Source organism: Diachasma alloeum, unplaced genomic scaffold (genome assembly GCF_001412515.2).
Source record: "Diachasma alloeum isolate Michigan unplaced genomic scaffold, Dall2.0 Dall_scaffold_00339, whole genome shotgun sequence".
NCBI lineage: Eukaryota > Metazoa > Arthropoda > Insecta > Hymenoptera > Braconidae > Diachasma > Diachasma alloeum.
Window position 1 is genome coordinate 703478 of NW_021680478.1, and position 26905 is coordinate 730382.

At 36.7% G+C, this 26905-nt stretch overlaps 3 protein-coding genes and 1 non-coding gene across 4 annotated transcripts in view; 3 read left to right on the forward strand and 1 right to left on the reverse strand.

Annotated features, from left to right (window-relative positions):
• Positions 1-254: 254 nt before the first annotated feature.
• LOC107040662 lies at positions 255-578 on the reverse strand. The gene is made up of 3 exons (XR_003783098.1): positions 501-578; positions 359-426; positions 255-275 (listed from the first exon to the last, which is right to left on the reverse strand). It is a non-coding gene; the product is annotated as an uncharacterized LOC107040662 (transcript).
• Positions 579-1462: 884 nt separating this feature from the next.
• On the forward strand, positions 1463-1837 carry LOC107040661 (histone H2B). Its single transcript, XM_015260842.2, has one exon. The coding sequence runs from the start codon at positions 1463-1465 to the stop codon at positions 1835-1837; it is 375 nt and encodes a 124-aa protein (XP_015116328.1).
• A 643-nt stretch (positions 1838-2480) lies between these two features.
• On the forward strand, positions 2481-16888 carry LOC107040660 (regulator of G-protein signaling loco). The gene is made up of 11 exons (XM_015260840.2): positions 2481-3397; positions 5060-6088; positions 11597-11710; positions 12068-12510; positions 13504-13696; positions 13874-14080; positions 14348-14621; positions 15041-15180; positions 15272-15509; positions 15599-15690; positions 15767-16888. The coding sequence occupies exons 1-11, from the start codon at positions 2729-2731 to the stop codon at positions 16232-16234; spliced, it is 3867 nt and encodes a 1288-aa protein (XP_015116326.1). The 5' UTR covers positions 2481-2728; the 3' UTR covers positions 16235-16888.
• Positions 16889-17718: 830 nt separating this feature from the next.
• Positions 17719-26905, forward strand: part of LOC107040668 (M-phase inducer phosphatase) — an 81243-nt gene continuing 72056 nt past the window's right edge. Inside the window, exons 1-2 of the mRNA XM_015260853.1 lie at positions 17719-17949; positions 23470-23820. Coding sequence (XP_015116339.1) covers positions 23643-23820 — 178 coding nt within the window. The 5' untranslated portion in view covers positions 17719-17949; positions 23470-23642. The remainder of the gene's footprint in view (positions 17950-23469; positions 23821-26905) is intronic.

A 26905-nucleotide genomic window follows, 5' to 3' on the forward strand; every position in this document is an offset into this window, starting at 1 on the left:
GATGTAAAATCCAATGGAAATTGTGATATATTTTAGATTGTGAAAATGGTAAAACAATCGAGATAACGTTCGAAGGATAATCCATCCGGTCCTCAAAGAATTGAAATATTAGCAAATCATTGAGTTAATTCATTCGTTAACATTATAAAAAAATTAATTGTCCATTTTATAGCTTCCTCAACTATTTTTCAACAAATTCACATTAATTCTGGGCCCTTAGGGTCTCTGGAGAGCACTCCCTTTATCCTCAACTCTGCCTGGGCCTCTTCAATTTGCTGGAAAATGAGAAAATAGCATCAAACATGAAATCATCGATGAGCAAATCTGGAGGCTTACAAAATTTGCATTATATTATTACCCTCTTGAGCTGTTTAGCAGCTTCCTCGCAATTATTGAACGTAAACGTCCTGTAGAGTACTACACTAGCTGCATACAGTGCAAAAATAAATAGCAGAAAAAAGGGGAGATAAAGAATGAATTGGTAATTGTTGGAAACCCACGGGGAATTGAGCTGTCCTGTGATGGCAGCTGTCCAGGAGCCCATGAAGAGGACGAGGCAAAATAACCACTCCATCAACTTTGTCATCTGTTCAATAAGAAATAAGCAACAAATATTCATGTTTTCACAATGGAATAAATCAGAATTCTTTACGAAGAAAATTAGTTACCTCGAGTTTTTCTTTCCTGATTTCTCAATTAATTCACTAGTTTCAGGTCTGTTATTTTATTGGATATTCGTGGCAATGTTGTCAATGTTGTTGACGGAAATGACACTTAACCCTAAAAATCATGGACATACAGCCGGCAAATAAATAATCAATTTCCGGATGCAACGAATTCCAATCGTTTAGGAATAATTTGGGATAGTTTAGGAATGCAATTTTATAGTTTACAAACCAATATTTTATTTATAATTAAATACTTTTCATATGGAGTGTAGTGCCGAGCTGGGGAGGAGAGGAGGAGATATTCTTTTATCTTCGTTTCTAGTCCGCGGACGCGTAATTCCTTTTTCTATCTCTTTTTTGCCCCAAAATCTTTAATAAACAGCTATTTATTTATTAAAAATACCCATTCTTTACAATATCATTTGCGCGGGAAAACAAGTCGTCAGCTCGAAGTTCAAACTGGAAAACTTCATGAGAAATGACGAAGCAGAAACCACCAAAGGACTTTTTTTTTGAGAAAATTGTCTCGTGTACCCTCATCTATCTTTACAGTTTTCTAAAAAAATATTCGTTTTCGAGAAAAGATATAAAACTTTTTAAAATCGAATCTACGTTATTTTGTCAATTTTTTAAACAAAAAACTGCGCGACGCTAGCAACGATATCTACACCAAAACAAAAGCGATCCATCAGTCATTGAAGCCTCAGCAGTGATTGCATCGCTCCCTGATCAATTGTTAGAAGTCTCTAAACTTATCCTCCACCATTTGGATCCTCAAGAATCTCGCCACGAGGATGTCGACGAGAGCGAGCAGCAGATCCGAGAAAAAGACGGAGAAGCCCTCGAGAATTATTCCCCAGGCTGACAAGAAGAAGAGAAAACGCAAGAGGAAGGAGACGTACTCCACCTACATCTTCAAGGTCCTCCGGCAGGTCCAGCCGGACATCGGTGTGTCCTCGAAGGCGATGAGCATCATGAATAGCTTCGTGAACGACATCTTCGAGAGGATCGCCACCGAGTCCTCTCGTCTCGTCCACTACAACAAGCGACACACCATCACCTCGAGGGAGATTCAGACAGCCGTGCGCCTGCTTTTACCGGGAGAATTGTCCAAGCACGCGGTCAGCGAGGGGACCAAGGCCGTCTCCAAGTACAGGGCGTCTAAGTAACCCCCGGAGACATCCTCCAACGATCTTGGATCTATTCTCACTGATCCGTTTCTCTCGACCAATAAATTCTTCCAAATTCCGAACGTATGAGATGATTAATTGATAACATGAAAAAATAAAACAAAATGAAATAAAATGACATGAAAATATTTAGGGAGAGGCTGGGGCAAAATGAGGGTCTCCTAATCATAAAATAACGAGATTATCCCTTCATCATGCAAATGGCGCTTCATTAACAAAAATGGTGGCATCCATTCGGAAGATTAGCTATTGATTTGACAATTTCATTTTGTCCCATTCCGTTATTCATTCATTTCAATTGAAATTGTTTTGCACATCAAGTCAATCAATTTTTCGAGAAATAATTAGGGGAGGGTGGGGCAATATGGACACCGGATTTGAATAATGAGTTGAATTGGATGAAATTTACTCTTCTGACTTCATTTGAAGTTTATAAAAACGAACACATTGTCATAAGACAATGTTCAGACAATGTTTGTTTCGTCCCTCAGTATTTAATTTCAAACAAATCCTTCCTTCGCATTCTGCAAGATGTCGTCGGTCCTCCCAATTTCGTCGAGATATTTCCACCCAGATGTCAGCACGGATTTCATCCGACAACTGGCAACAAACTCGAAAGGAATTCCACCCCTCCCACGGTTTACCGAGTTTTCACTATGGAATTGTTGAGTGTCCAGTGCCTTATTGCAGTCCTAAAACCCCAATTACCCTCGATAATAATCTATAATGCAACTGCAGACCGCAATTAACTCCTCGTGTGCGTCCCCCACTCATCGAACCCCGAACCAGTGCACCTGAACGTGGATTTCCCTTTCCAAAACATCTCGATAAACAGAACTTTAAGAGAGCAAAACCATCGTGCAGCAAAAAATGCACCACAACAGGAGAAAGAAGAAGCGAATAAACTACGGGGTGAGGGCTGTGGAGCTGATGAGAGGCTCCAAGGGTTTTGGTTTCACAATTTCGGGTCAACAGCCTTGCATTCTGAGCTGCATTGTGGCAGGCAGTCCAGCGGAGATAGCTGGGCTGCGTGCAGGTGACTATCTGGTCGCTGTCAACGGCCACAACGTGGGGAAAGCCCCTCACGACGATGTGGTTCGTCTGATAGGGCACTCCAAGGGGATCCTGAGGCTCCAAATAGCCGAGAACTACTACTCAGACTCCTCGGACGAGGAGGGACCTGCGGCCTCGCGATCAAAACCCAAATATTCCCACAAACAGCGAAATTCCAGTGCTGTACCTGCGGCCTCGGGTGCACCTGCGGGACAGTTGCAGTGCAGAGTGGCCAAGGTTGTCAGGGATCTCCAGAGTGGTGCCATGTTCAGTGGAAGTGGAGAGGGCGAGAGGGTGGTGCAGAGCAAAATCATGTGTGGGCAGAATGGCCTCTACCATCGGTGGAATATGGCCAGTGCTCCACCACTGCCACCACCTCCACATTCCCACAAAAGGGATGCTGAGAAAATTGTGCACAGGACGGTAGTGGGCTACCTGGGGACCATTGATATACCTAATCAACTGCATCCCTCGACGATGATGCAGGTGAGTTTGGACTTTCACTCAGGGATCCCCATCAATATTAAATTTCTGTAATATTACGAGGATTTCACGTAATAAAAATAGTATAAACATTTTCTATAGGGGAGGTTGGGGTAAAACGGACACTTGATTTTTTTTTTAATCTTAATGAGGGGTTGAAATATTGATGAAATTTAGTCTTTTTTTTCAATACAAAGAACGATTCTTTCTCTTTGTAACGAGGCTGAACTGAGCTCAATTGATAAATTTGGTTCTGAGTTATGGACAATTTAAAAAAAGTCTAAAGTGTCCATTTCACCACATCGTCCCCTACGGATTGAGTATAGAAATTCTATAGGATTTTCGTGTATGATATTCGGATATTTCTATACGAATTATTTCTATACATGAATTTTTGTTTTCATACGAAAGATGTCTAAACGCTCCATAGAGAAAAACGTAGAGAAATGTCGCAACTCCATACGAAATGTTTCTATACATATGGCAGTGGGTCGTATAGGATCAAACCTATAGAAATCGTATAGAAATAATTTGTATAAAAAATATCCGTATAGAAATATCCGAATATCATATACGAAAATCCTATAGAAATTCTATACGCAATCCGTATAGAAAATTTCTATACGATTTTTTCATACGTGTTGACCCTTACATTATTGAAAGTATAAAATATGATTCAATTTTTCAAATAATATTATATTAATAATCTGATTTTTTACGAATAATGAAATATTTAAAATTTGTTAATATGAAACTGTAAATTTATTACTAAGTCTATAATTCAAATTTCTTGAAAGGGGATTTTCGATTATACAAGTAAAGGTCAATCTTCCTATCTCAAATTATTGATTGATAAAATAGTTAGAAATTTGAATATTTGAATTGATGATACTTAGGTACTTAAAAAATTTCAAGGGTGATGTTATCTATTTAAGGGCTACAAAAGTAATCGTAATGAAATATTTAAAATTTGGCTATCCCTGCTTTTACTACACTGAGAAAGAAAAATTACTTCTGCCATGTAAATTTACTGGCTGTTATTTTACTGGCACGTCTATTCAACTAGGCGACATTTTAGCCAAAATTTTCAACTAAAAAAAAAATACAATTTGAAAAAAAGACTATTCCATCCATTCATTAGCAAACAATTAAAGAAAAACTTTGCCACACACATAGGGGAGCATGGGGCAAAATGAAACACGGGGCAAAATGAAACAGTGGGAAAATCTCGTCATCTAAAGGAGATAGGACATTTTTGAAGAGGACCTTTTTTGTAGCTTGTAAAATTCTCTACAAAAAAGGTTTCCATGAAAATCGTCCTATCTCCCTTAGATCACAAGATTTTCATGCTGTTTCATTTTGCCCCGTGTTTCATTTTGCCCCACCGTCCCCTATGTACGGACACGGTCTAAAAATTTCATTTTCAGATTTTTTGGATCATAATGAGTCGATATAACAGAAAAAATCCAGAATTTAAATTTGAACGATTGCAGTGTTTCCATTCGGGTGCGAAAAACCTCCTGTTCAAAAATTACCTACAAAATCAAAAGATCCAAAGCTTCTCGATTCAAATATTTCAGCATGTTACTGACGAATGGGTCTGGAGGATGGAATTCTCGCCACTTCCTCAATAATGAATGAACGAAATCCCCTTTGTAATTCCAGGTCCTCCGAAAATGCATAAAGCGTTTAAAAGCCGAGAAACGCACCCCAACAACAGTCCTCCTGACAATTCACGTGGCCAACATAAAGTTGACAAATTCAGAGAACAAGATAATTGCGGAATATCCCTCTCACCGAATAGTCTTCTGCAACTCGTTCTCCGAGCAGGACAAGCAATACTTCGGTATCGTGACAAAGTCAGCTAATCATACCGACGAGATAGTCTCGAATTCGTGCCACGTGTTCACCATCTACTACAAACTGATAGAGCATGCAGTTCACCTGAGTACCTGCAACATCTTTGGATTCACGTGTACGAAGACATCTGAGCTGACAGTTTGTCAGGAGTTTCCTGACAGTTGCAACGGTCTGATAGGTGCCATTCAGACCCTCTACATAACAGACACAACAGACTCAGAGGCCAATCCCTTCAACGAGAGCAACAGGAGACAGAGGAGAGAGGCTGTCTCCCCCCAGCCCTCGAACCTCAGCACATCAACTGCTCACTCTTCGAACAGTGACTCTGGAATTGGCTTCAAGGATGAATTTGGCAGCCACTACTCGGTGACAGAGCGCAATGTGAACCTCGATTATTCGCAGAGAAGACCGCCAATGCCAGCAGCAAACTCTCGATTAACCGTTCGTGCAACGCAGGACTCACAAAATGAACGTAGAGTGGAGAATGGGGATGGGGGCACGAGGGGTGGAGGGGACGTCACCTGCCCCGGACCATCTGCCACTCTTACAATGACCAAACTCGACGCCTCGTCAGTCGGCTCGTCCACATTTTCACGTACCATTGCTGGGATGCTACACACTGTCGACGCAGACGACATGGAGTTTTGTGATAACGATGCGGGTGATAAACTTAGTCCTAAGGTTTTCAATGTCACGAAGGCACTGGTGCACAGTATGGAGGATCTCAAGAATGAGGGGGAGACGGTGGATGTCTTCGCCAAGCCTGCCGATGTGAGACCCTGGGGGAGTCTGCAGGAGATCAGAAATGTCGGAGGGTTCCAATCCAATTCTTCGGTGAGTTCATTGTTGAGTTTATTGTTTAATGGTTTTGAGGAGACGGTCAAGGGAGACTACTGTGAGCTTCAAAAGTCCCGGGCTGTTGGAGTGAGATTTCTCATACATTGAAGATCGATTAGATACGTCGAAAAACGAACAACTAGCGCGGAAAAATTCATTGTTTTTTGTTAGTTTGTCCTGCTGACGATTGAAATGTTGAAAATAGTCCAGGGCTTCCAATTTTCGAGCTACAAATTTTTTTTTAATTTTTGAAAAAATGGGTGCAATACATAGTTAATTTCGTTTTTACAAAAATAAATTACACCATTCATGTTAAATGGGTGGAAAAATGTTTCTGGAAGAATTGAGAATATATTTTCAATATTTTAGAGGTAATTTTTATTTTATTGGGAATTTTATGAGCTACGATGATGTTTATTGACATTTACTCCTGATATTTGGAGCTCACGAGAGTTTCATCATTAATATAGTTGTCTTTTAAAAGGTTAATTTCAAAATTTTCATCAATTGTGGAAAACTAATTGAATGATTGTATCGATAACGAGTGGTTTTAGGGGGAAATGTCAGAAGGGTTTTTAAGGGAATTTCCAGCATCTAAACATATCCAAAACGCTTTGTCTAATTATCTTAATAAGAAGTAATTTTAATTACCGTTGCTTTTTTTATTTTGATAATCTGAAATGATTTCCAATTGCTATTCAGTTTTACATAGCCCTGGAATTTCTAAAAATTATGAATGTGCAATCACAAAAACGTTGAAAAAAAGCTGAACATTTTCAAAGAGCGTTTTTGAATAATATTGGAAAATAAACCCAATAGGGAGAAAATTGCAAATTTATAATTTGATGTATCTAATGGCTATTGGGTCGCTGTTTGTCACAGTAGTCAATGGCTGTCAGATCGTTAGTTACCGTGATAAATTATCCATTCACTATTTCCTCTATCGGGCTTATTCCTTAATCTTTATTAAAAACGCTCTTTGAAAATGTTCATTTTTTTTTTCACTTTTTTTTACTGTACAATGATAATTTTTAGGGACTTCCGCGCGATGTATAATCCAATGAAAATTGTGATATTTTACATTATGAAGATGGAAGAACAATCGACATAACGTTCGAAAGATAATCTACCCGGGCCTTAAGGGGAAACGGAACCCCTGCGTATATATTAATCTTTAGAATTGTGTTTTCTCCTGCAATTATTATTTTTTATTCATTAAAATACTTCATTGACTCAACAATGCGATAATCGAGTCGATAAAGTAATTTCGTAGATAGAAATGAATAATTGTAGGAGAAAACACAATTCTAAGATTTGATGTCGACAAAGGGGTTCCGTCTCCCCTTAAAGAAAAATGTCATATAGACTTCCGCAACCCAAAACGATAATTCCATAAATTATCAAATTTCTGTTACTCCATCCTAACAAGCCCTTGCCACCCGAGAAAAACCCTCCCCCCTTTAATTTTCCTTGGACGAAAAGAAAATAATCAACTCTCCCCTTGACATTTCCCACCAAAACCCTTCAAATCTAGCATTCATTTACTCCAGAAAAAACTTCAGCACAAAAACAATCCTCTGTCGGAGGATTTCTTTTCCGCTTTAGCAGTAGGTACTCTACCGTGTCGTGTATTGAGGCCGCGTCATCATTTCCTGTCTCTTACATGCCCCCAGAGCAGAGCATAATGCTCCCTTCCCTCAGCTCTTGGACAAGTGAGACCGAGAATAAAGTCACACACACGTTTGCTGTAAACTATGCCATGCCGAGGCACAAGTAACAGCGAGTGTACATGAATACAAATACACAGGCCCATGACGTATCGTTGGGGGCCCGACGTGCACGCTGTCAAAGCCGTGGCAAACGTCGGTGAGAATTGGTGTTCTGTTGTATTCATGTCTGCCTAGGGCGCCGCCCATTTCGTCTAGTTAAAAGACAGTTGTTGGATTTCATTCAGTTGCGAATGCGAGTGTGACAAGTGCCGTTGAAACTCGTTAATACCGTGGCCACTCATCGATTAATCGTTAATTAAGGATAAATGGGATTCCGTCGGCTGAAGGGGAAGCGAGTGATACATGGAGCGACTCGCCAAGTCAGTACGTAGACTGTGTCTAGTCTAAAAAAATAGTTTCATCTATCTAATCTTTTCAATTCATGAAAATAGCTTGGTGGGTTCATTAATGCTTAATTGTCTTTAGTTATTTCAATCCCCGTGAATTGGAGTAATTGAGCGGAATTTGCAGCCCCGTCGGCCGTGACTGCGTGCATAAATTGTTATTCCAGTGGCATTTTATTACTTCCTTTATTTGCATATTTTGTTTTAATCATTGGTGGATGAAGATGTTGGGGGTGAATTTTTTGTCTCGGTGAATTTACGATTATCCTCGTAACGAGGAGGTCTGTATGAATGGCAGGAGATGATTTTTCTGTCTTGATATTTTTGCTTCCGGATGGAATCGTTCACATTTGAATTTTGGATTTTTTGTGTTATGTTGAGTCATTATGATCCAAAAAGTCCGAAAATGCAATTTTTAGATCGTGTCGTACGTATGTTCGCTAATGAATGAATAGAATTGAATCTTTTTTTTTCAAATGTAGGTATTTTTGAGCCCTATCGATCGCCATTAATTAAAATTTAATTCACCGATTGGTTTTTTTAATTTTTGATTTTTTTCGAAAATTGGTTCTCACACGATAACTAAAAAAATTTTCTCAATTGCTTAAATGATGGCTGAAAAAATATGTTTGCATGTCCCTTTGATCCAGTTCGAAGATGAAGGCGATAGCAATCATCGTTATTTTGATTTATTCGAAAATTTTCAAAAATTTTGTATTTATTGAATATAAAAATTCCGGGGATATCTGTGAACATTATGCTTCAAATGAATTCAATCATAGCTTAAAATGTTTGTTTTAATGCCATCAAGTCGAAGTTAAAAAATGATTACGATAGCTATTTGGTTGATTTGATTTTTCAGATGAATATTGAAACTTTTGAATTTTCCATGCATTTCCCTGAAGGTGAGCTTTGTGATGGTTTCTTCAAATGCACTGTTTCAAATTCATTCAAGTATGTGTAAATAAAATTTTTCTATTAACATTTCATCGAAGGGCTGAGGGCAGAGATACTTCTGTAAAAACGATAATCCGTTGTATAGAATAAAAGGGATAATAAGAATAATGATGCTCATAACTAAATTGAAAGTCTGACAGAATTAGGTAAAAGGAACTCTTATTGAATTTAATAAAATGTAATGAACAAGAAATTTTGTATGAAAGAAGAAAATGATACGCAAAATAACCATGCGAAAGTCTATTGCTAATTTATTAGCAAAAATAACTATCTATATTATAAAATAGATAAAATCCAAATTGACTTCTGGTGATGAAAATTTGGTACTCAAAATTAAGACTCCACTTTTACGGGTCACAAGGATCAAAATAATGGTCATGAGGGTCAGATTAAGGATCATAAGGGTCAAAGGTTCAGAATCAGATTTATGAGAGTCAGAATAAGGGTCACAAGGGTCAAAATAAGCGTCACGAGGGTCAAAATAAGGGTCACGAGAATAGGATTAAAGGTCACAAGGCTCAGATTAAGGGTTACAAGGGTCATATGGGTCAGAGTAAGGGTCATGAGGGGTATAATGAGGGTCGCGAGGGTCAGATTAACCCTAGTCTGGTCACCTGACGGGAAAATGCGATTTTAGTCACCTTCGCGGGAGAGTGCCGCCGTGTTATTTAGGCTCCAGCGTTGCCGAATCCACTCTACACTTCCCGGGTGCGTTTAGCGAGTTCCCAGCAACGTCTCGCAACAGGCAATCTCATTTAACGCGGGAAAAAATTGTTCACCTGTTGAAAATAATTTTTTTTCTCCCAGAATTAAGAATACAATACTGAAAAAAAAATACTAGAATTTTCCAGATACTTCAATTGACGAATTCAATTTTTCTCAAATTTTTCCGGTCAACCAGTCGATGGCAAGGTGAATAAAACGACGTGTTGCGGCAATTCCCTTGCATGGTGACCAATCTAGGATTAAGGGTCACAAGGGTCAGAATAAGGATTATGGGGGTCATATGGGGGTTGGCGAGCCGAGCGAGCAGGGGGCGAAGCCCCCCAGTACAATATACAATACAAAAGCAATTTTCCACTTGTTTAAGATGAATTTGTTCTTGAGATAAATGCACGATTGTTTCAACGATTCTCAGAAGAGTCTGAGGAAACCAATTGAATTAGCAATCGCATGAATCGGCAGCTACAATTGGCAATGAACTTGATGTTTCGGTGGCAATTGAATGAGTCAGTTGTCTCGAGGGATAATGACATTGTAATTGAATAATTACATGTCCCATTGGTTTTTCATTGCCGGAAGGAGAGGGCTGACTGCGTGGGCTTGTGTTGTCGTTTCCCACGCGTCACCTGTTGATATGAACAGCTATCGGTCTCGCATAGGAAAATGTGCAAGTCACCACAGACCTACGGAGACTCAATGATTCTTATTCAGCTAATGATAAAGAGTAATTAAAATTGACTGGAGGATGTAAGTGGCATGGCGTGTGCTGCAGATGAGGACACACGATAAATGCAGACTGAGATAGTATTCACGAGAATTTACTTAATGACACAGTCGGCTCGCAATCCGCTTCCTCTTCACGTTTGCTGGAATTCCCCTACCTCTGTTTACTCATCTTTTTCATCAAAGAACCCTGATGGCGTCGTAATAATTCATTTTCTTTCTCGATTATTGTTCGCGAGAGGTGAGAGTGGAGGGGAGAATGGTCTGGCATTTCGAAAGTCTCATGAATTTCCATTTCTAAGCAGGCGGTGGTTGTGGTGGTTTTACTGGGAGAGTCTGAAGAATATTTTAGAAGTGAAATACTTCTGATAATGGCTGGAGACTTTTTTTGTAGCTGAAAAATTCCCACAAAATATGAATTATTGAAAAATTAGGTCTTTATATTTTCTCTATTCATATTGACTCTTTTATTCTCAATTTTATTTTGGGAAAATAATATTTTCAAGTTCCATATGACGTAGTTGATCAATAAATGCTCCTCTCAATGATTTATTTATAGTGAAAAACGATAAATCTATTTTCATATGATCTGCAGTTCTGTTCCTCTCGAGTTGAATGAGCCCAATTCAAATGATTGGTAAATTTCACTCTGCACTTATGATTAAGGTCACTTCCGGAGAAACTGAGTCATCTGGTCAATTCGAATGAATTTAATTAATCACAATGTCCGCACAAACCCACTAGAATCATCATTCAATAACCGTCAAATGTTTTAACGACATTACCCCTGAGAGAGCATTTTGCACATGACTTTTGGGTCACCTGAGGTATAATTTACAATAGCAATAGCGATGTAGGTCATTGCCCTATTCTCACGGGCTGTGATCATGATGCTTGACATAATGAGTGGAATTAACGGGCTCTCGTGCGCGTTCGAGTTTGAATAGCACATAGTCTTCTTTTTTCAAATGATTAATTTTATGTTGCAGTTATATGGGAGTATAGAGTCGTGCGATAAGAATGACGCTGGGCTTGGAGTGCGCTCTTGGGGAGCGGGGTTTGAGAACCTCTTGAAAGATCCAAAGGGACTACAGACATTTGCAGTAAGTGAAATATTATCACTAATGGAGAAATGATATTCCACTCGTGACAGGAGTTGTTTTTCGAACTTTATGAGTTTTTCGCCCCGACGTCAGTTGTGGGAAAATAACTTTCTTGAATATTTCTGATTATTTCTGCATAAAAACATTTTTGTCGGACAAAGATGTCTTGAGGAATTTTATTACCTCATATTATCAAAAAACCAATCTGTTTGAGAACGTAAATGACTTCATTTTACGATAAAAATAACATCTCTCATAAAGATGTCTTCAGGAATTTTATTGTCTCGTATTATCAAAAAACTAATCTGTTTAAAAATAAAAAATAAAAAATAAAATGGCAAATTTGTTCTTCCCCAGGAATTCTTAAAAAAGGAATTCAGCCATGAAAACATATACTTCTGGGCGGCCTGCGAGCGCTACAAAGACACAGAGGACGCAACCTCCAGGCGACGACTGGCCTGGCAGATCTACCAGAGGCACCTCTCCACAAATGCCTCGGAGCCAGTCAACGTGGACAGTCACGCCGCTGGGCAAATCACCCAGGAGCTTCTGAATCGTGCCCCAGAGGAGCTCTTCCTCCAGGCCCAGAAGCAGGTCTTCAACCTCATGAAGTTCGACAGTTACCCTCGCTTCCTCAAATCAGCTCTCTATCATCACTGCAAGGAGAACGGCACTGGCGTCAGAACTGAGGATCACGATCTTGATTTAACGGGTTCACCAAATGTCAAGTTGAAGAAGAGTCATTCAGATGCTGAGGATCGATGTAGGAAGTCGATATTGCCTTGGCATCGTAAGAATAGGTAACAAGATAATTTTTTGGAATCAATTAAAATCGTGATATCAATGACTTATTGCTACATTTTAATTGATGAAATTTTTGCATTCTAAATAATTTGACAGTGATTCAATTGATGCATAATTAATTATTCAACAGTCATTCATTTGATGAAGTTAATGATCAATTTAATTGCTTTCGAGTGGAAGCATTGTAATCATTCAAATTAAAGTTTTGGATTTTTTGACAATCAGAATTCCGGGGATATCCTCGAATATCATGCTTCGAATTAATTCAATCATAGCTTAAAATGTTTGTTTTAATGCCATTAAGTCGAAGTTAAAAGATGATTACGATAGCTGTAGCGGCCAATTTAATTTTTATAATGATTTTAAAAAATTTTGAATTTTTCATGAGTTTCCCTAAAATTAAGCTTTTTGATGGTTTCTTCAAATTGATGTTTCAGATTCATTTAAGTATGTGTAAATAAAATTTTTCTATTAACACTTTATCGAAGGGCTGAGGGGAGAGATAGAACTGTACAAAAGATAATCAGTTGTATAGAAGAAAAGGGGTAATAAGATTAATGGTAATGCTGATAGTATTTACCTAAGTTGAGAATCTGACAAAATTAGGTAAAAAGAAATCTTATTCAATTTAATAAAATGAAATAAACAACGAATTATACATTAATAGAAGGAAATGATGTGCAAAATAACCATTCGGAAGCATATTGCTAATTTATCAGCAAAAATAACTATACTATATACAGTGCAAGAGCAATTTCCCACTTGTTTAATTTAATTGAATTCTTTTCTCTACTTAATTCATACTCAGTTCTTCATAATGAATCCATCTTCAATATGATAGCATTTCTTTATTCCAATTTCAATGCATTAAATTTCTATCGACTCTTCATCCTCTAAATAAATTAATCAACTGAAGTATTTTTCCTAATCAAAACAAAATCGTTTTATTCATCAGTTCCACTCAATGAATCCATAATGTTATTCTGCAGATCAAAATCGAAGGATCGAGGAGAGTCAGAATACAACAAAACTCCAAACAGAGGAGAGCCCATATACAAGAGCTTTACAACAATAAAAAGAGATACAGAGGGCAACAACAATGATGATAGCATCTCCATATCAAGTAGTAGATCATCCCTAGCATCCTGGGACCTCGCACTACGTCAGTCCTTCAGTAAACACGTGAGTAGGCCCCCATAAAAAATCATAATTGGATGAATTTTCCAGTAAATCCTAGACAATTAATTAATCTTTGAGAATAAATTCTCTTGACATTTTTTACATTGAATGCGTGTGTGTGTTTGTGTGTGTGTGTGACATTTTTTCGCATCAAGCATTGTTTTTATCTGTAAATTGTAGTCACTATCGTCGTACGATGGTCAGAATGATAAGAAAGAGGTACAGACGAAGTGCACTGGCTTGTGCCGGGTTATTTTACCCGATGGCTCAACAACGGTCGTACCAACAAGCCAATCTGAGAGCATTAAAGATGTTGTTACCCGGCTTCTTGAGAAACGAGCACTACGATATTCTAATTATGATGTTCTCGTACTGGCCACAGACGAGGTTAGTGCTCTCAATCTCTGTATTATTCAAGTGTTCATATTAATCGATCTAAAATGCACATTTTTCGTTTCATTTTCATGCGATAATTTTCGTTTTTCTTGCTTTGTGCACGGTTTTAACTTGTGGTGATGGGTAAATAGAAGATAAAATACTAATAATACTAATTTGCACGTTAAAATCTAAAATCGATTACGATGAATGACGTAATAAAATAATGATGATAAATGGAATTTTAGTTGAAATTTAATTAAGCTTAATCATTTTTAGATGATAAATCTGAAATATTCATCGTCGGTGCTTGCTGGACAAGAGGTGGAGGTGGTACCAACGAAAGTACTGAAAGTCGATCTGCCATCTCGAAGGATAATAACAGTAGTGGCTCACAAGAATCGAACGTTGCGAGAGGTTCTCAGGCCTTTGCTCAACAAATACGGTTTCAAACTCGAATTGATCACCATTTGGGGTGAGGGACATCCAGTTTCATTGGATATACCGGCTATTAATGCTCCCAGCCGGCTGGTACTGACGTCCAACAATGAAGGTGCGATGGTCATTCCAGTTTAGAATTCCAATTATTAATTTTTTGGGTCTGAATGGAAGCATTGTAATTGTTCAAATTTAATTTTAATGATGCTGATAACATTCAGCTAAGTTGAAAATCTGACGAAATTTGGTAAAAGGAAGTCTTATTTAATTTAATAAAATGAAATAAACAATTAATTATACATGATAGAAGAAAATGATGTGCAAAAACATCATTTGATTGGACATGAAATCGTTCATGATTCATTTACTTATCCATTTACGTTTTTATTGACTCTATTATTTACAGACGATTATTTTTATCTCGTCTAATGAAAAAATTGAACAACATTCAAATAAATCCAATTCCAAATGAATCCAAAATGGATCCCAATGAATGCATTCAATTAATTTTGGGAATTCTGCTGTAATTTTCAGATTTTCAACGAGATAATTTACATTACCAAGAGGACATTGAGCAGGGACAGTCTCAGCTCGATGAAATTACTAATAAAGTATTCGAAGAACTTTTAGTCGGGAAGAGTACAAATAAATATTACAGTGAAGGTTCATGCAAGGTAATGAATTGGAGTTATTTTATTCTGATTTGATTGAGCATTCGAATTTGATTAAATGTTGGATAATGATCATGGTGATTGTGGATGACAGTCTGACGACCAGCGCTCCGAAGGCTCCTCCATCCTCTCCAGCAAGTTTTTCACAAGAGACACAACAGTTCTTGGAAAGAAAAAGGGGAAATCGAAGAGCAGTAATTTGAGTGAGAAGAGCAATTCCACGGACTATACAGGGGAGGAGAGTTTGCAATCGAGTAGACCACATGCTCCGTTAATAGCCAAGTGGCGAAATGGGGTCAAACTTCAATTGCCTGGAAGATTCGATGGTGACGGTGAGTGTTTACGCCTTTTTCTGGGTTTTCCATAGAATTTTATGTTTAAAAAAAAAAATTTCCCTCATGAATTTAAATTCTTTTTGCAGAATTGTACGAGGGATTGAAGAGGGCTCAACGGTCGAGACTCGAGGATCAGAGGGGCACAGAAATCAATTTTGAGCTTCCAGATTTCTTGAAGGTAAAAATTAAATGAATGAAAATGGAAACAATAGTTTATAAAATAATATTTAATCCCCAAATTTCCTGAATTCCAGCAAAACAAGGAAAATGGAAAGCACACAGAGGTTAAAAAGCACAGAAGAGGTCGTCTCCTGGGCTCGAGTTCGGACTGCGCCTCGAAATTCTACGACTCGAGTGACGACAGCAAAAAGCTCAACCTAGTGACAAACCCAGTAATCGAGAAGTGTCACTACAACTCCGAGGACTCTCAACCTGCCCTAAAGTCCCTGGAGTCATCGAAAAGGTTTGACTCCATGAGCAGTCTCGATGGTACCCTGGAGGACGTGGACAAGACAATAATCGAGAACGGAAATAGCTCGAATCAGTCGAAAAATCAAGAGTCGTTTTTCGAGAATCAGTTCCCTGGATCGCCAGGGAAATTATCAAAGCCTCCACCGCTTCCGCCCAAACCCAAGGGTCTTCTGACGAAACCGTTGCCACGAGCCACTCAAATCAGTCCCATAACGCCGTTGGAGTCACGTGAGAATAAAAATATTTTCTGAATTTTGTTGTCAAATATTGAATTTTCTCATCATCACTAGTTGTCACAAGAGACAAGCGGGACTTTAGACTCTGAAAGTATTTTAAACGTAATTTTTTAACTGAAAAATCGCAATTTTATGGAGAATTTATCGAGCAACTGTACATTCTAACACAAGTGCCTTATAATTTTTTTAACAATTGCAATCACGTTGTGATGAGTAAGTGTTACTCAGATGGAAGAATATTTCGAAAATATTTTCCTGGTTATACAGGATCAAAGTTGAATCTATTACGTAATTTAAAAAAAATTTAAATTACCTAAATCAACTATTTATGAAATGTGAAAGTTTTAACTGAATGAATAAAAAGAATTATTTTGTATGCAGTACAATTTCTGTTTTCCAATTAATTCCTGTAATGTCAATTAAAATTGTGAAAGAATGCTAATGAGGGACTTTAACAGTTTTATGGAAAATTTATTTCAAAGAAATTGCGATGACTCATTGTGATGCGTAAATATTATTCAAATGGAAGAATACCTGGAGATTATGTTCCTGGTTGTACAGGATCGAAATTGGTGAATTTATTGTTGAACGATTATTTATAAAATGTGAAAGTTTATAAATAACTGAATTTTACGTGTATAAATAAAGAAAATTATTTTGTATGCAGTACAATTTCCTATTCAACTCATTTCACCAATTGATATCGACATTTCCCTTTGTACCCACTTATTTATTTCATTTGATCAAATTGAATAAGATTTCCTTTTACCTAATATTGTCAGATTTTCAACTTAGTACCCTGAATGAGTTTGAAACATTACATTTGAAGGAACCATCAGAAAGCTCACTTTCCGGGAAATTCATGAAAAATTCAAAATTTTCAACAATCATTATACAAATCAAATCAACCAATATAGCTACCGTAATGATCTTTAACTTCGACTTAATGACATTAAAACAAACATTTTAAGCTATGATTGAATTCATTTGAAGCATGATATTCAAAGATATCTCCGGAATTCTGATTTTCGAAAAATACAAAATTCAATTCAACATTGTGACGAGCTCAATTTGTTTCTGAGTTATGAATCATTTTAAATAAGTCTAAAGTGTCCGTTTCACCCCACCCTCCCCTATACGTATATGTAATGGGTCGATATAACACAAAAAAACCAAAACTTAAATTGAACGATTGCAATGCTTCCCTTCGGAAGCAAAAATTGAAAAAAACTTGAAGCCTTTTGAATGAAAAGAAAGCCATACGAGAAACCTCAGCAAAATTAAATTTTTGAACGTACAAAACCGCGTCAATAATTGGCGAAACACCCCTATAACAAAAATAAAGTGACAGACGATCGAACAATTCAAACATCACGATCAGGGAGCACGTGCTAGCCCCCCAGCCAATGAGAGCGCGGGATACCCCGACACTAGCGCCACCAAACGACTTCCAACGAACGTCTCATTTGAGAGGATTCAATATTTGTCAACAGCTAGGCTCGCCGGTCCCTCAACGATCCTCTGTTTCATTATTCCCAGAAAACAGCTCTGTTTACCTTCGATAACAGATGCCAGAGGTGTCTCATTGAGAGACCTTCGATAACCCCTCAGTTCTCTGTGTATTTTTATCGAGTACAAGTGAAATAAATTCACATTCATGTGAATAGTCCACTGGGCCCCTTACGTGTGGGCATTCCCTCGACATTTGCAGTCGATTCTTCATTGTTGAGGTAAGAGAAAAATAATTAATCCATTTCACCACTAATTTCTGTGCTTCCCGGAGTTTTGGGAATTTTGTCTGATTTTTTTGGCGGAATTCTAACCCCAATCGCGAGGGAACAATGGTACACGTCCGTTGTCACTCTCCCCGTGGGAATACCGAGTTTAATAGGTTTTTTTTATCAACATTTATCACTGAAAGTGCATAACAACTGTGAGAATACCGACCACAGATGAAATAATTCGATAGTAATTGATTGAAACGTGTGAATAAGTGTACATCACTTTCAGTTTCCAAACCGTTATTCCATTTCTCGGAAAATTGGCATCTCCCTGGCATCAGTTCCCGCCCAAAGAATTCTCTCGTCTTTTTCTCATTCCACGGGGGGCATTGGAGGGAATAAATCATTGCAACCAGCAAAAAACAGTTCATAATTGACATCAATTTAATTGACGACAAGTAAACGAAACGAATAAACAATTAAAAGCTAAATTTCTCGAGATTTTCAATATTTTAATACCGATAATTCCTTTCGATGGGATTTTTTAACTTTCATTAGTGAAAATAATCATCATGATTACATGAATTAAAAACTGAATTAATGGCAATCGACTGAAACGTGTGACAAGCGATTTTTTTCACTCAAACCGTTGCTGCATTTCTCGGAAAGTTCGTACGTCTAGCATTACAATTCTCTCGTCACTCTTTTATTTCTCGAGGACTTGTGAAAATAAATCGTGGCTCGAGACGTGCCACAGAGGCCCTATTAACATTCAGTTATTTATAGCAATTAAATTAGTGATAGGGGAGAGGTTAATTTAATTAGTGTTAGGGAAGAGGGCAAATTAATTAGGGATAGGGAAGAGGGGAGAAAATATACACACAGATTTAAATAATGAGTTGAATTGGATCAAATCTACAGCTACGACTTCATTTGAAGTTTATAAAAACGATCACATTGTCATAAGACTGTGTCGCAGGAGTTGTAAGGTAAAGCTAAAACGGAGTAAAATGGACACTTCGATTTCTTCCTCAATTTTGCATGTTTCAACAATGTTATTCAATTTCTGAAACACTAGTCGTGACTGCGATTTTCAAATTGAAAAAAAAACTCATTTTTGACTTTTGTCGTGGGGGTGGTAAACCAAATTTTTCGTTGCTCATTCATCCTCCCCTCCTCCCATTGTTTTATGGTGATTTCCTTTGTAAGTAGAAAAGTAGCCATCTTACGAATTTTGCAAATGGACAAAAGGTCAGTTGAGTAGGGCGTGCAATTGCTCGTTGAAAAAAAAATCAAATTTATTTCAATAGTAAAACAATAGTAAATCCAACGCTACTCTATATTTCAAATTTAATTGCAAAATTTAATAGAGTTGAAGTTTATTTGTTAATATCTCTTCCAACTCTATTTCAGTAGTGAAGTGGTAAACGTAGATAAGTCGACTTGTCTCCCAGTTGAGTTTTTGGGGAATATTTCCGAATCTAAGGGAGATAGCGAAATTTTCGTAATTACATTCGTTGTAGCATTCAATCGGCTCCACAAAAAAGTTTATAACAAAAATTTTGCTATTTCCCTTAGATTCCAAGATATTGATTGAACAATGGTCAATAGTCAAAATTGTCTTGTCTCCTTTTCCCACTTCGCTACTGAATTTCTCTCTATAAAAAGATACAGACCCGATTCTGTTGTGAAATGTCTGTTGAAAATTTTCTTGATTACCAGTTGAATAGGACCAACTTTTTCGGTTGACCATTTTACCCCACTCTTGAATAATTTTTCGGTTGTGGACTTTGCCAAGAAACAATTTTTTTAAATTCGATTATTGAAAATTTTTCGAGCATCCATTTTAGTGCACCCTATACGGATTTATCAGGTGTACATATTGCCCAATAAAACAATTTTCAAAAAATTGAATTTTGAAAAAAAAAATTTCGCAAATTTTTTAAATATCCATTTGACTCCAGAGGTCCATATTGCCCCACCCACGCCCCCCAAAATAAAATAAAAATTGAAAGGGGGAATTCCTCAGGTTTCTCTGCATTTCAGCATTTATTATCACTTAAAATACATGATAATTATGATAATTAAATCAATAATTGTTTGGAAAAAATTATCGGAGCCTGAAATGAATATAGACTGACTACCGAATATTTTATGTAAAATAAATCAGTGAAAAACAAGAGAAACCGAGCATTTCAACGGTCAAATATCTCAAGTATCTCAGCATTTGGACTCGATTAGCAACTGTTGTAGCCTCTAACAAACCCTTCGATTTCCCTCTCGTGTAACGTGAGCTATCGAACGTGCAAAAAAAAACGTCCTCACAGCGGGAAGTGTCTTTTACACGAGAAAAAGTGTATCAAAGGGTTCATGCGGTTGAAAAAAGGCAGGAGGAAGCGTGAAATTCTATGTGAGCAGGAAAGAGTGAGAGGGGAGAGGATAGACGTGCGGGAGAGAGATTAAGTGTGCGGAGACCGTTGGAAACATTAGACTAATTTAACGAGCCTTTTTTTATTCATTAACCTAATCATCACTAATTGAATAAAACAAAACAATCGATATCAAATTTCTGCGGATGAATATCAACCTCAAATGCAATTAAATAATCTCTGAAATCAATTGATGATTGAAAAAACGAGGTGATGACAGGTAATCCCCACTCAATTAATTAGATTAAGTAAACGATTAATTAAAAAATTGAAAAAAAATTTGAATAAACCAATTGAAATTGGAAGGAATTGAAAGTTTTGAGCTCTGAGGGACTGGAGATATCTCAATGATTGATGATCAATGAATAATTGACATCAGGTAGTGGAAATTTAATTAATAAATGTAGTTAAGTGGCTGAATGACATTGAGAGCTTTAAAAAACCTTCGAATTCCCCTAAATGAAAATAAAAAATGAGATCCCAACGGTCGTTTCGTCTGGGGTCATAAAGCCACGATTGGCTCCCCACTACAGATGAAGATTTTTTTCTCGTGCGCATTCATCACCATCCACCTCCCTCCCACGTACATTCGCAAACTCTTTCATTCTGTTAAGTCACATATAACGCTCGATTTCGTTTCAACGGTCGGCGCATTTTTCCTCGCCGGTCACTTGCTCCCTTCTCTCTTGCTCTCGGGTGCATTGGTGCGTTGAATGCTTCCGACCCTTTAATTTAAATCCCGGAACGTTGTTATCTCCCTTCCGGTGAGTGTTATTAGGATTATTGTTTGATAAATGTGGAAATTTAACTCGGGCTGTGTTGATTTTATTTTTTTACTATGTTGGGTATTTAAATTATGGAGATTTAAATTGTAATTGGGTGGTGGTGGGAGTTGTTGAGGCTTCAAGCGCTTTTTGCTTCCGAATGGAAGCATTGTAATCGTTCAAATTTAAGTTTCGAATTTGTTGTGTTGTATATCGACCCATTATGATCCAAAACGTCGGAAAATGCAATTTTTAGACCGCCACTAATTGAAATTTAATTCATCGATTAGTTCTTCTAATTTTTTATTTTTTTCGAAAATCGGTTACGATACGATAACTAAAAAAATGATCTGAATTGATTGAATGATGGCTTAAAAAATTTGTGAGGATGTCACTTTGACCGAGTTCGACGATGAAGGCGATAGCAATAATCCTTATTTTGATTTATTCGAAAATTTTCAAAAATTTTGTATTTCCTGAAAAGCAGAATTCCGGCGATATCTTTGCATATTATGCTTCAAATGAATTGAAGCATAGCTTAAAATGTTCGTTTTAATATTATATTGGTTGATTAGATTTTTATGATGATTTATGAAAATTAAAAATTTTTCATGAATTCAGTAGCGAAGTGGTCAAACGGTACAAGCCAATTTTAACTATTAACCACTTTTCAATGAATATCTCGAAACCTAAGAGAGATAGCAAAATTTTTGTTATAACCGTTTTTGTAGAGCCGATTGAGAGCTACAAGAAGTGTAATTATAAAAATTTCACTATCTCCCTTAGATTCGGAAATATTACTCAAAAACTCAACTGGGAGATAAGTCGACTTGGACCACTTTACCACTTCGCTACTGAATTTCCCTGGAAGTGAGCTTTCTGATGGTTTCTTCAAATGTGATGTTTCAAATTCATTCAAGTATGCACAAACAGAATTTGTATATTAAAATTTTATCGAAGGGCTGAGGGCAGAGATAGAACTCTAAAAAAGACAATCGGTTGTACAGAAGAAAATGGATAATGAGAATAATGATGCTGATAACATTCAACTAAGTTGACAGTCTGACAAAATTAGGTAAAAATAAATCTCATTCAATTTAATAAAATGAAATAAACAATGAATTGTACATGATAGAAGGAAATAACTTGCAAAATAACCATTCGGAAGCATATCGCTAATTTATCAGCAAAAATAACTATACTATATATACAATACAAGAGCAAATTCCCACTTGTTTTTTTTTCGTCTTGTGTTCTGTTAACCCCTCGAACTCTGGGGGAATTGGTGGCTTCGTGTGACCAACTGTCGTGATCCCATGTATCTAAAACGCACACCGATACATAAAACTGTCGATTTAAACCACTTCGGGAGCTCGAATGATAACGAAATTCAATTAATTTCTTTTTAGAAAATGAATTATAATGGATTAGAAGGATTCATTTCGAATTCTCGAGCTTTTGTGATGAAATACGTGTGAAAAAATGACTTGAGGTATATCCCAAGGCAATCGGACCCAAGAGTTAGTCTATGGATTTCCGTAAAAAATTCTAAATGACTTGATTTAGAATTTTAACTTAATTTTTAAATTCTTAATAAAAATAAGAAAAAAAAGAATTAAAAAGAATAAATTAAGAATTTAATAATTTAAGAATTTTTTATTTCTTAATTTTAACTTAATTTTTAAATTCTAAATCAAGTTAAACTCAATCAGAGCTTAAAATGTGGTTTAAAGGCATTAAGTCAAAGTTAAGTTAACTAATTGCAATTTTTCAATTATTTCATCAATCTTCCTCTAAAAGTATACTTTCTTTTTTTTTCACATTCTTAAAATGTTCTCCAACGGCTCAATATCGAGATTTAAATTCAGACTTGCAAAGTTTAAATAATGAAATAATTGTAAAATGTCCGGAAACAGGATGAAATAGAACTCAAATGAAAGCTCTGATGTTTGACTACAAAAGTAGAAGAGCATTTCACCGTTGAAAAAATTGCCAAACACCCCGGATATCCTCAACTCCAATCTTAATATTCATTAATGAATGTAAATGGAAATTGCACGCCATTTTTAAATAATTCTCACTGCCTACATTTTTAAAAACCCTCATCATTTAACTTCATTCAACGCAACGTAAAAATTCTAGTCGTATAGTTCCTGGTACCCACAACTCTTTCATCAACGATAAATACTTCTCTCTTCCGTCGTGAACAGGGCTTTTATTGACGCGCATTATATTTACACTGTCGTGCTCGATAAGGCCTGTACAACATCCGTTTCTTAACAGCTGATTAAATTCCTCCACAATTTTTTTTCAAGTCATCTCATTCTTATTTTCAGTTGCAACTGGAGCACAACGCAGTCCATCCATTCATCGATACAAAATAGAGACACTTGTGAACACAATTCAGTGATAATAAAAAAAATAAATAAATACACGTGAAGTAGAAAATTTTCAAAGGACAGTTCTAACGAAAATAAAATTAAAAAAAAAGTGAAGTGAAGGGAACGCAATGCAGGCGAGATCGGGTGCCCCGTTGGAGAAAATAATAGAGGAGAGTGCCTATAGTTCTCCGATAGGGAGACGACAGGGCTCAGCTATGATGATCTCCCCAGTGGCACAGATAGCCCAGGAACTCAGCAAATCGAGTCTCTCTGGTACTCCGACCCACGACGCACGTCATAAGATGGGTGAGTCCCTCTATTTCACGAATTTATTGTTTATCAAATGTTTTGAGAGAATAAAGGAATGATCCAGTTTTACGGTGAACGGGTTTCGATTCAGATAGTGTTGAGTTCTCGATGGGACGGGACGGTATAATTGTGAGGGGTTTCCCCGTCCTTGAAAGGCATATCTGACGTCTCGTGTCTTCCACCCTGTTTCTCCAGAGGTTCTCAATTCTTCTAGACATTTATTGAAATTTAATTGGTATTCACGTGAGAATGCTTGACATTGGGACATTGAATTGAATTTTATCGTGAATAATTCATTTACTTTGAGGGCTCAAGAGCATTGGGTTTTTTCATATTCAACGAGTTTTTTTAATTTACTGCATATTAAACATCGAATTCAATTGAATTATGAATAAATTGGGAATTTTAGGTAATAGAAGACTGAATTACATTAATTGAAAAACCAAACCATTGAATTTTTGTTCGAAATTTATGGTAAAATGTAATTATCAAATCTTAATTTGTACGTCATTCCGCTTAATTCAAGATTGAATTAATTAGATTAATGGCAGTTACAAACTTGTGGACTTTCATTGAAAATTAATCAATATTCACGTGGCCATTCGCGACATTGAGGCCTTCAATTTGATTTTATACTGATTATTCATTAATTTTTCATTTATTATGAGATTTTTGCTTTCGAATGGAAGCATTGTATTCGTTACACCTGAAATTTCCATTTTTTTTGCAAATTTTCGGAAGAAAATTGCTAATTTTTAGCAAAAAAACTATACGTGATTTAGACCTGCGCAACGAATTTTCTTATTTTATACTGCATATTAAACATCGACTTCAATTCTGAATAAACTGGAAATGTTCGGTAATAAAAGACTGAATTACAAAAGAACAGAAAAATAAAACTATTGAATTTTTTAAAATTCAATGATTTTCACCGAAAAAAATTCTCTTGCAATTTCTGCATCACAATAATTTGAATTCTATTTTTCTCCTCTCAAAATTTCTTATGAATCACTCATAAAAGATCAAAAAGTGAATTCAAGATTTAATTAATTAATTTGATGACAATTACAAACGATGAGACCATCGTTTCACCCCATGTAAAACACAATAAGCTACAATTCCACTAATTGCTGAAATTAATCTACGCAAAAATTGAGCCCAAAGGGTTTGGATTAATCCTCGACAATTAAATAGTCGCTGTGGGTCAGGGGCTGGACTGAGAACCCCTCGGGGTTCTCTAGAGAGAGAGCGGCAAGTAGCTCGTGCTAGCCGGGTTGAAGACCAGGTGCTCACCTGCCCCTCACTATGGGTGGCTGTCCCCGGCGCCCCTTTTTGCCAGGGAAACTCTCACACACACACTAGTACAACACTCTCAGGTTCTTCTTCATTCTCGATGTGTCTGGGTGTCTGTGTGTCGTAGGTATACGCAAAATGCCCTCCCGGGGCACTGACCTACCCTTATTCTCAACTGGGAGAGGAAAGACCGTTAGGTCTAATCAGCTGTTTACATCATTAGTTTCTCCCTTGCAATATCAGTCAATTTTTTAATTAATTATAGATCGGTTAAGAATTGTGAAGTACGTGGATTCAGAAGAGAAAGTAAACACTTTTTTTTTCTTTCGCTAAGTACGAAAGTGTCTCTTAACATTCCTTAACATTAATAATTAATAATTATCAATTATCAATTATTAATTGAAGAATTATCTCGGGAGTAAGTGATTTTAAAAGGAACTCTAAAAAGGCGTTTTTTATTGCAAATTTAATTTAATTATTTTATTTACATATTTAATTTTATTTAATTCTCTACAATAAAAATCTTTCGACATTTTCTTCTAAAATCGCTCATTCCCGAGGTATTTACAAAATAGAATGAACAATGCCGAATTTTCGCTTGTTCGAAGTGTCTAGATTTATTGCGGATATAATTAATGACGTAAATATTTGAATTGTTATTTTTAAAGTTAAAAATTTAAAAACACCCTTTTTATAAACTCAGATTAATGTTCGCAATCTGGCTTCTTCAGTTGGCCTCTATTCTTTTGATATCAACATCTGGAGGAACTGTCGCAAATTCAGGGGATCTTTTCAGCAAAAAAGAAGAATAGAAAGTAAAAAAAAAAAAGGCGAGTGATCTTTGAACACCGTATCGCACGTATTCTTACGCACATATTTTGTCGAAGGGTGTGCACTTCGGAGGGGTGAATGCGTCTGCTCTTCTCCCCTTCGATCTTCCTCGCCTCTTTCTTCGCCATTCAGTTCAACTGTCTCCCGATACACTCGGTGAATTTAAAGGGACAGACATTTAAAGTTTAAAGAGCACAATTCTTCAGTTCACAATGGGAGGTAGAGAAGAAAAATGGGCAAACTGTCGTTCACGTCGTTTATCATTTGCAATATTAACAGATTATTTTTGCAAATTGACGACTCTTTCGAGTCTCTTCCTTTCAAGGGTATTCAAGTACTTCGGGAATTTTTCACCGTCGAATTTCCATTTAAGTCTCGTTTTATCCTAGTTAACGAGCATCTTGAAATGATTTTAGTCACTGTTAGAAATTTTTTGAAAATCAAGCAATAGTTGCATTTCAATTTTCAATGTTGTGAATTTGAATTCTCTCACTCAGGTTGTAACGTCAATATAATTGGATTCTTCATATGAGATTATCACTCATATTTGAATGACGTATAGAATTTTCAAATTCATTGCGAAAATTGAAGGTCACATCCAACGGAATTCTCAGTGGTTTGAAAATTCAGGGAAATTGTTGCTTAAATTTTCAAATTATTTAATAATTTTCACTGTAATGTGGACCTGAAAATTTCAGTTCCATTGAATACTCCAGAATTCAACTGATTTTTCAATAACGAAATACACGAAAACTTCGTGTGAATGAGTGATTGTTAAAAATTTCAAGATTTTTTATGGCCGTGACTATTCGCACCATTGCATGAATCACTCCCGTACAGTCCATACACTCCACGCATGCGTGAAGTTTGTGTGTTTCACGCAGCCGAATTTTCATATTGCTGTGTGTTTCACGCAGTTGAAGTTTCATACTACTGTGTGTTTCACGCAGTTGAAGTT

Excerpts from the sequence above, each read along its gene's own strand:
- LOC107040661 (XM_015260842.2), top strand. The coding sequence starts at position 1,463 with ATGTCGACGAGAGCGAGCAGCAGATCCGAGAAAAAGACGGAGAAGCCC.
- LOC107040660 (XM_015260840.2), top strand. The coding sequence starts at position 2,729 with ATGCACCACAACAGGAGAAAGAAGAAGCGAATAAACTACGGGGTGAGG. Across the intron at positions 14,081-14,347 it reads TCGTACTGGCCACAGACGAG|ATGATAAATCTGAAATATTC; the intron begins GTTAGTGCTCTC and ends AATCATTTTTAG. Across the intron at positions 15,181-15,271 it reads ACAGTGAAGGTTCATGCAAG|TCTGACGACCAGCGCTCCGA; the intron begins GTAATGAATTGG and ends TGTGGATGACAG.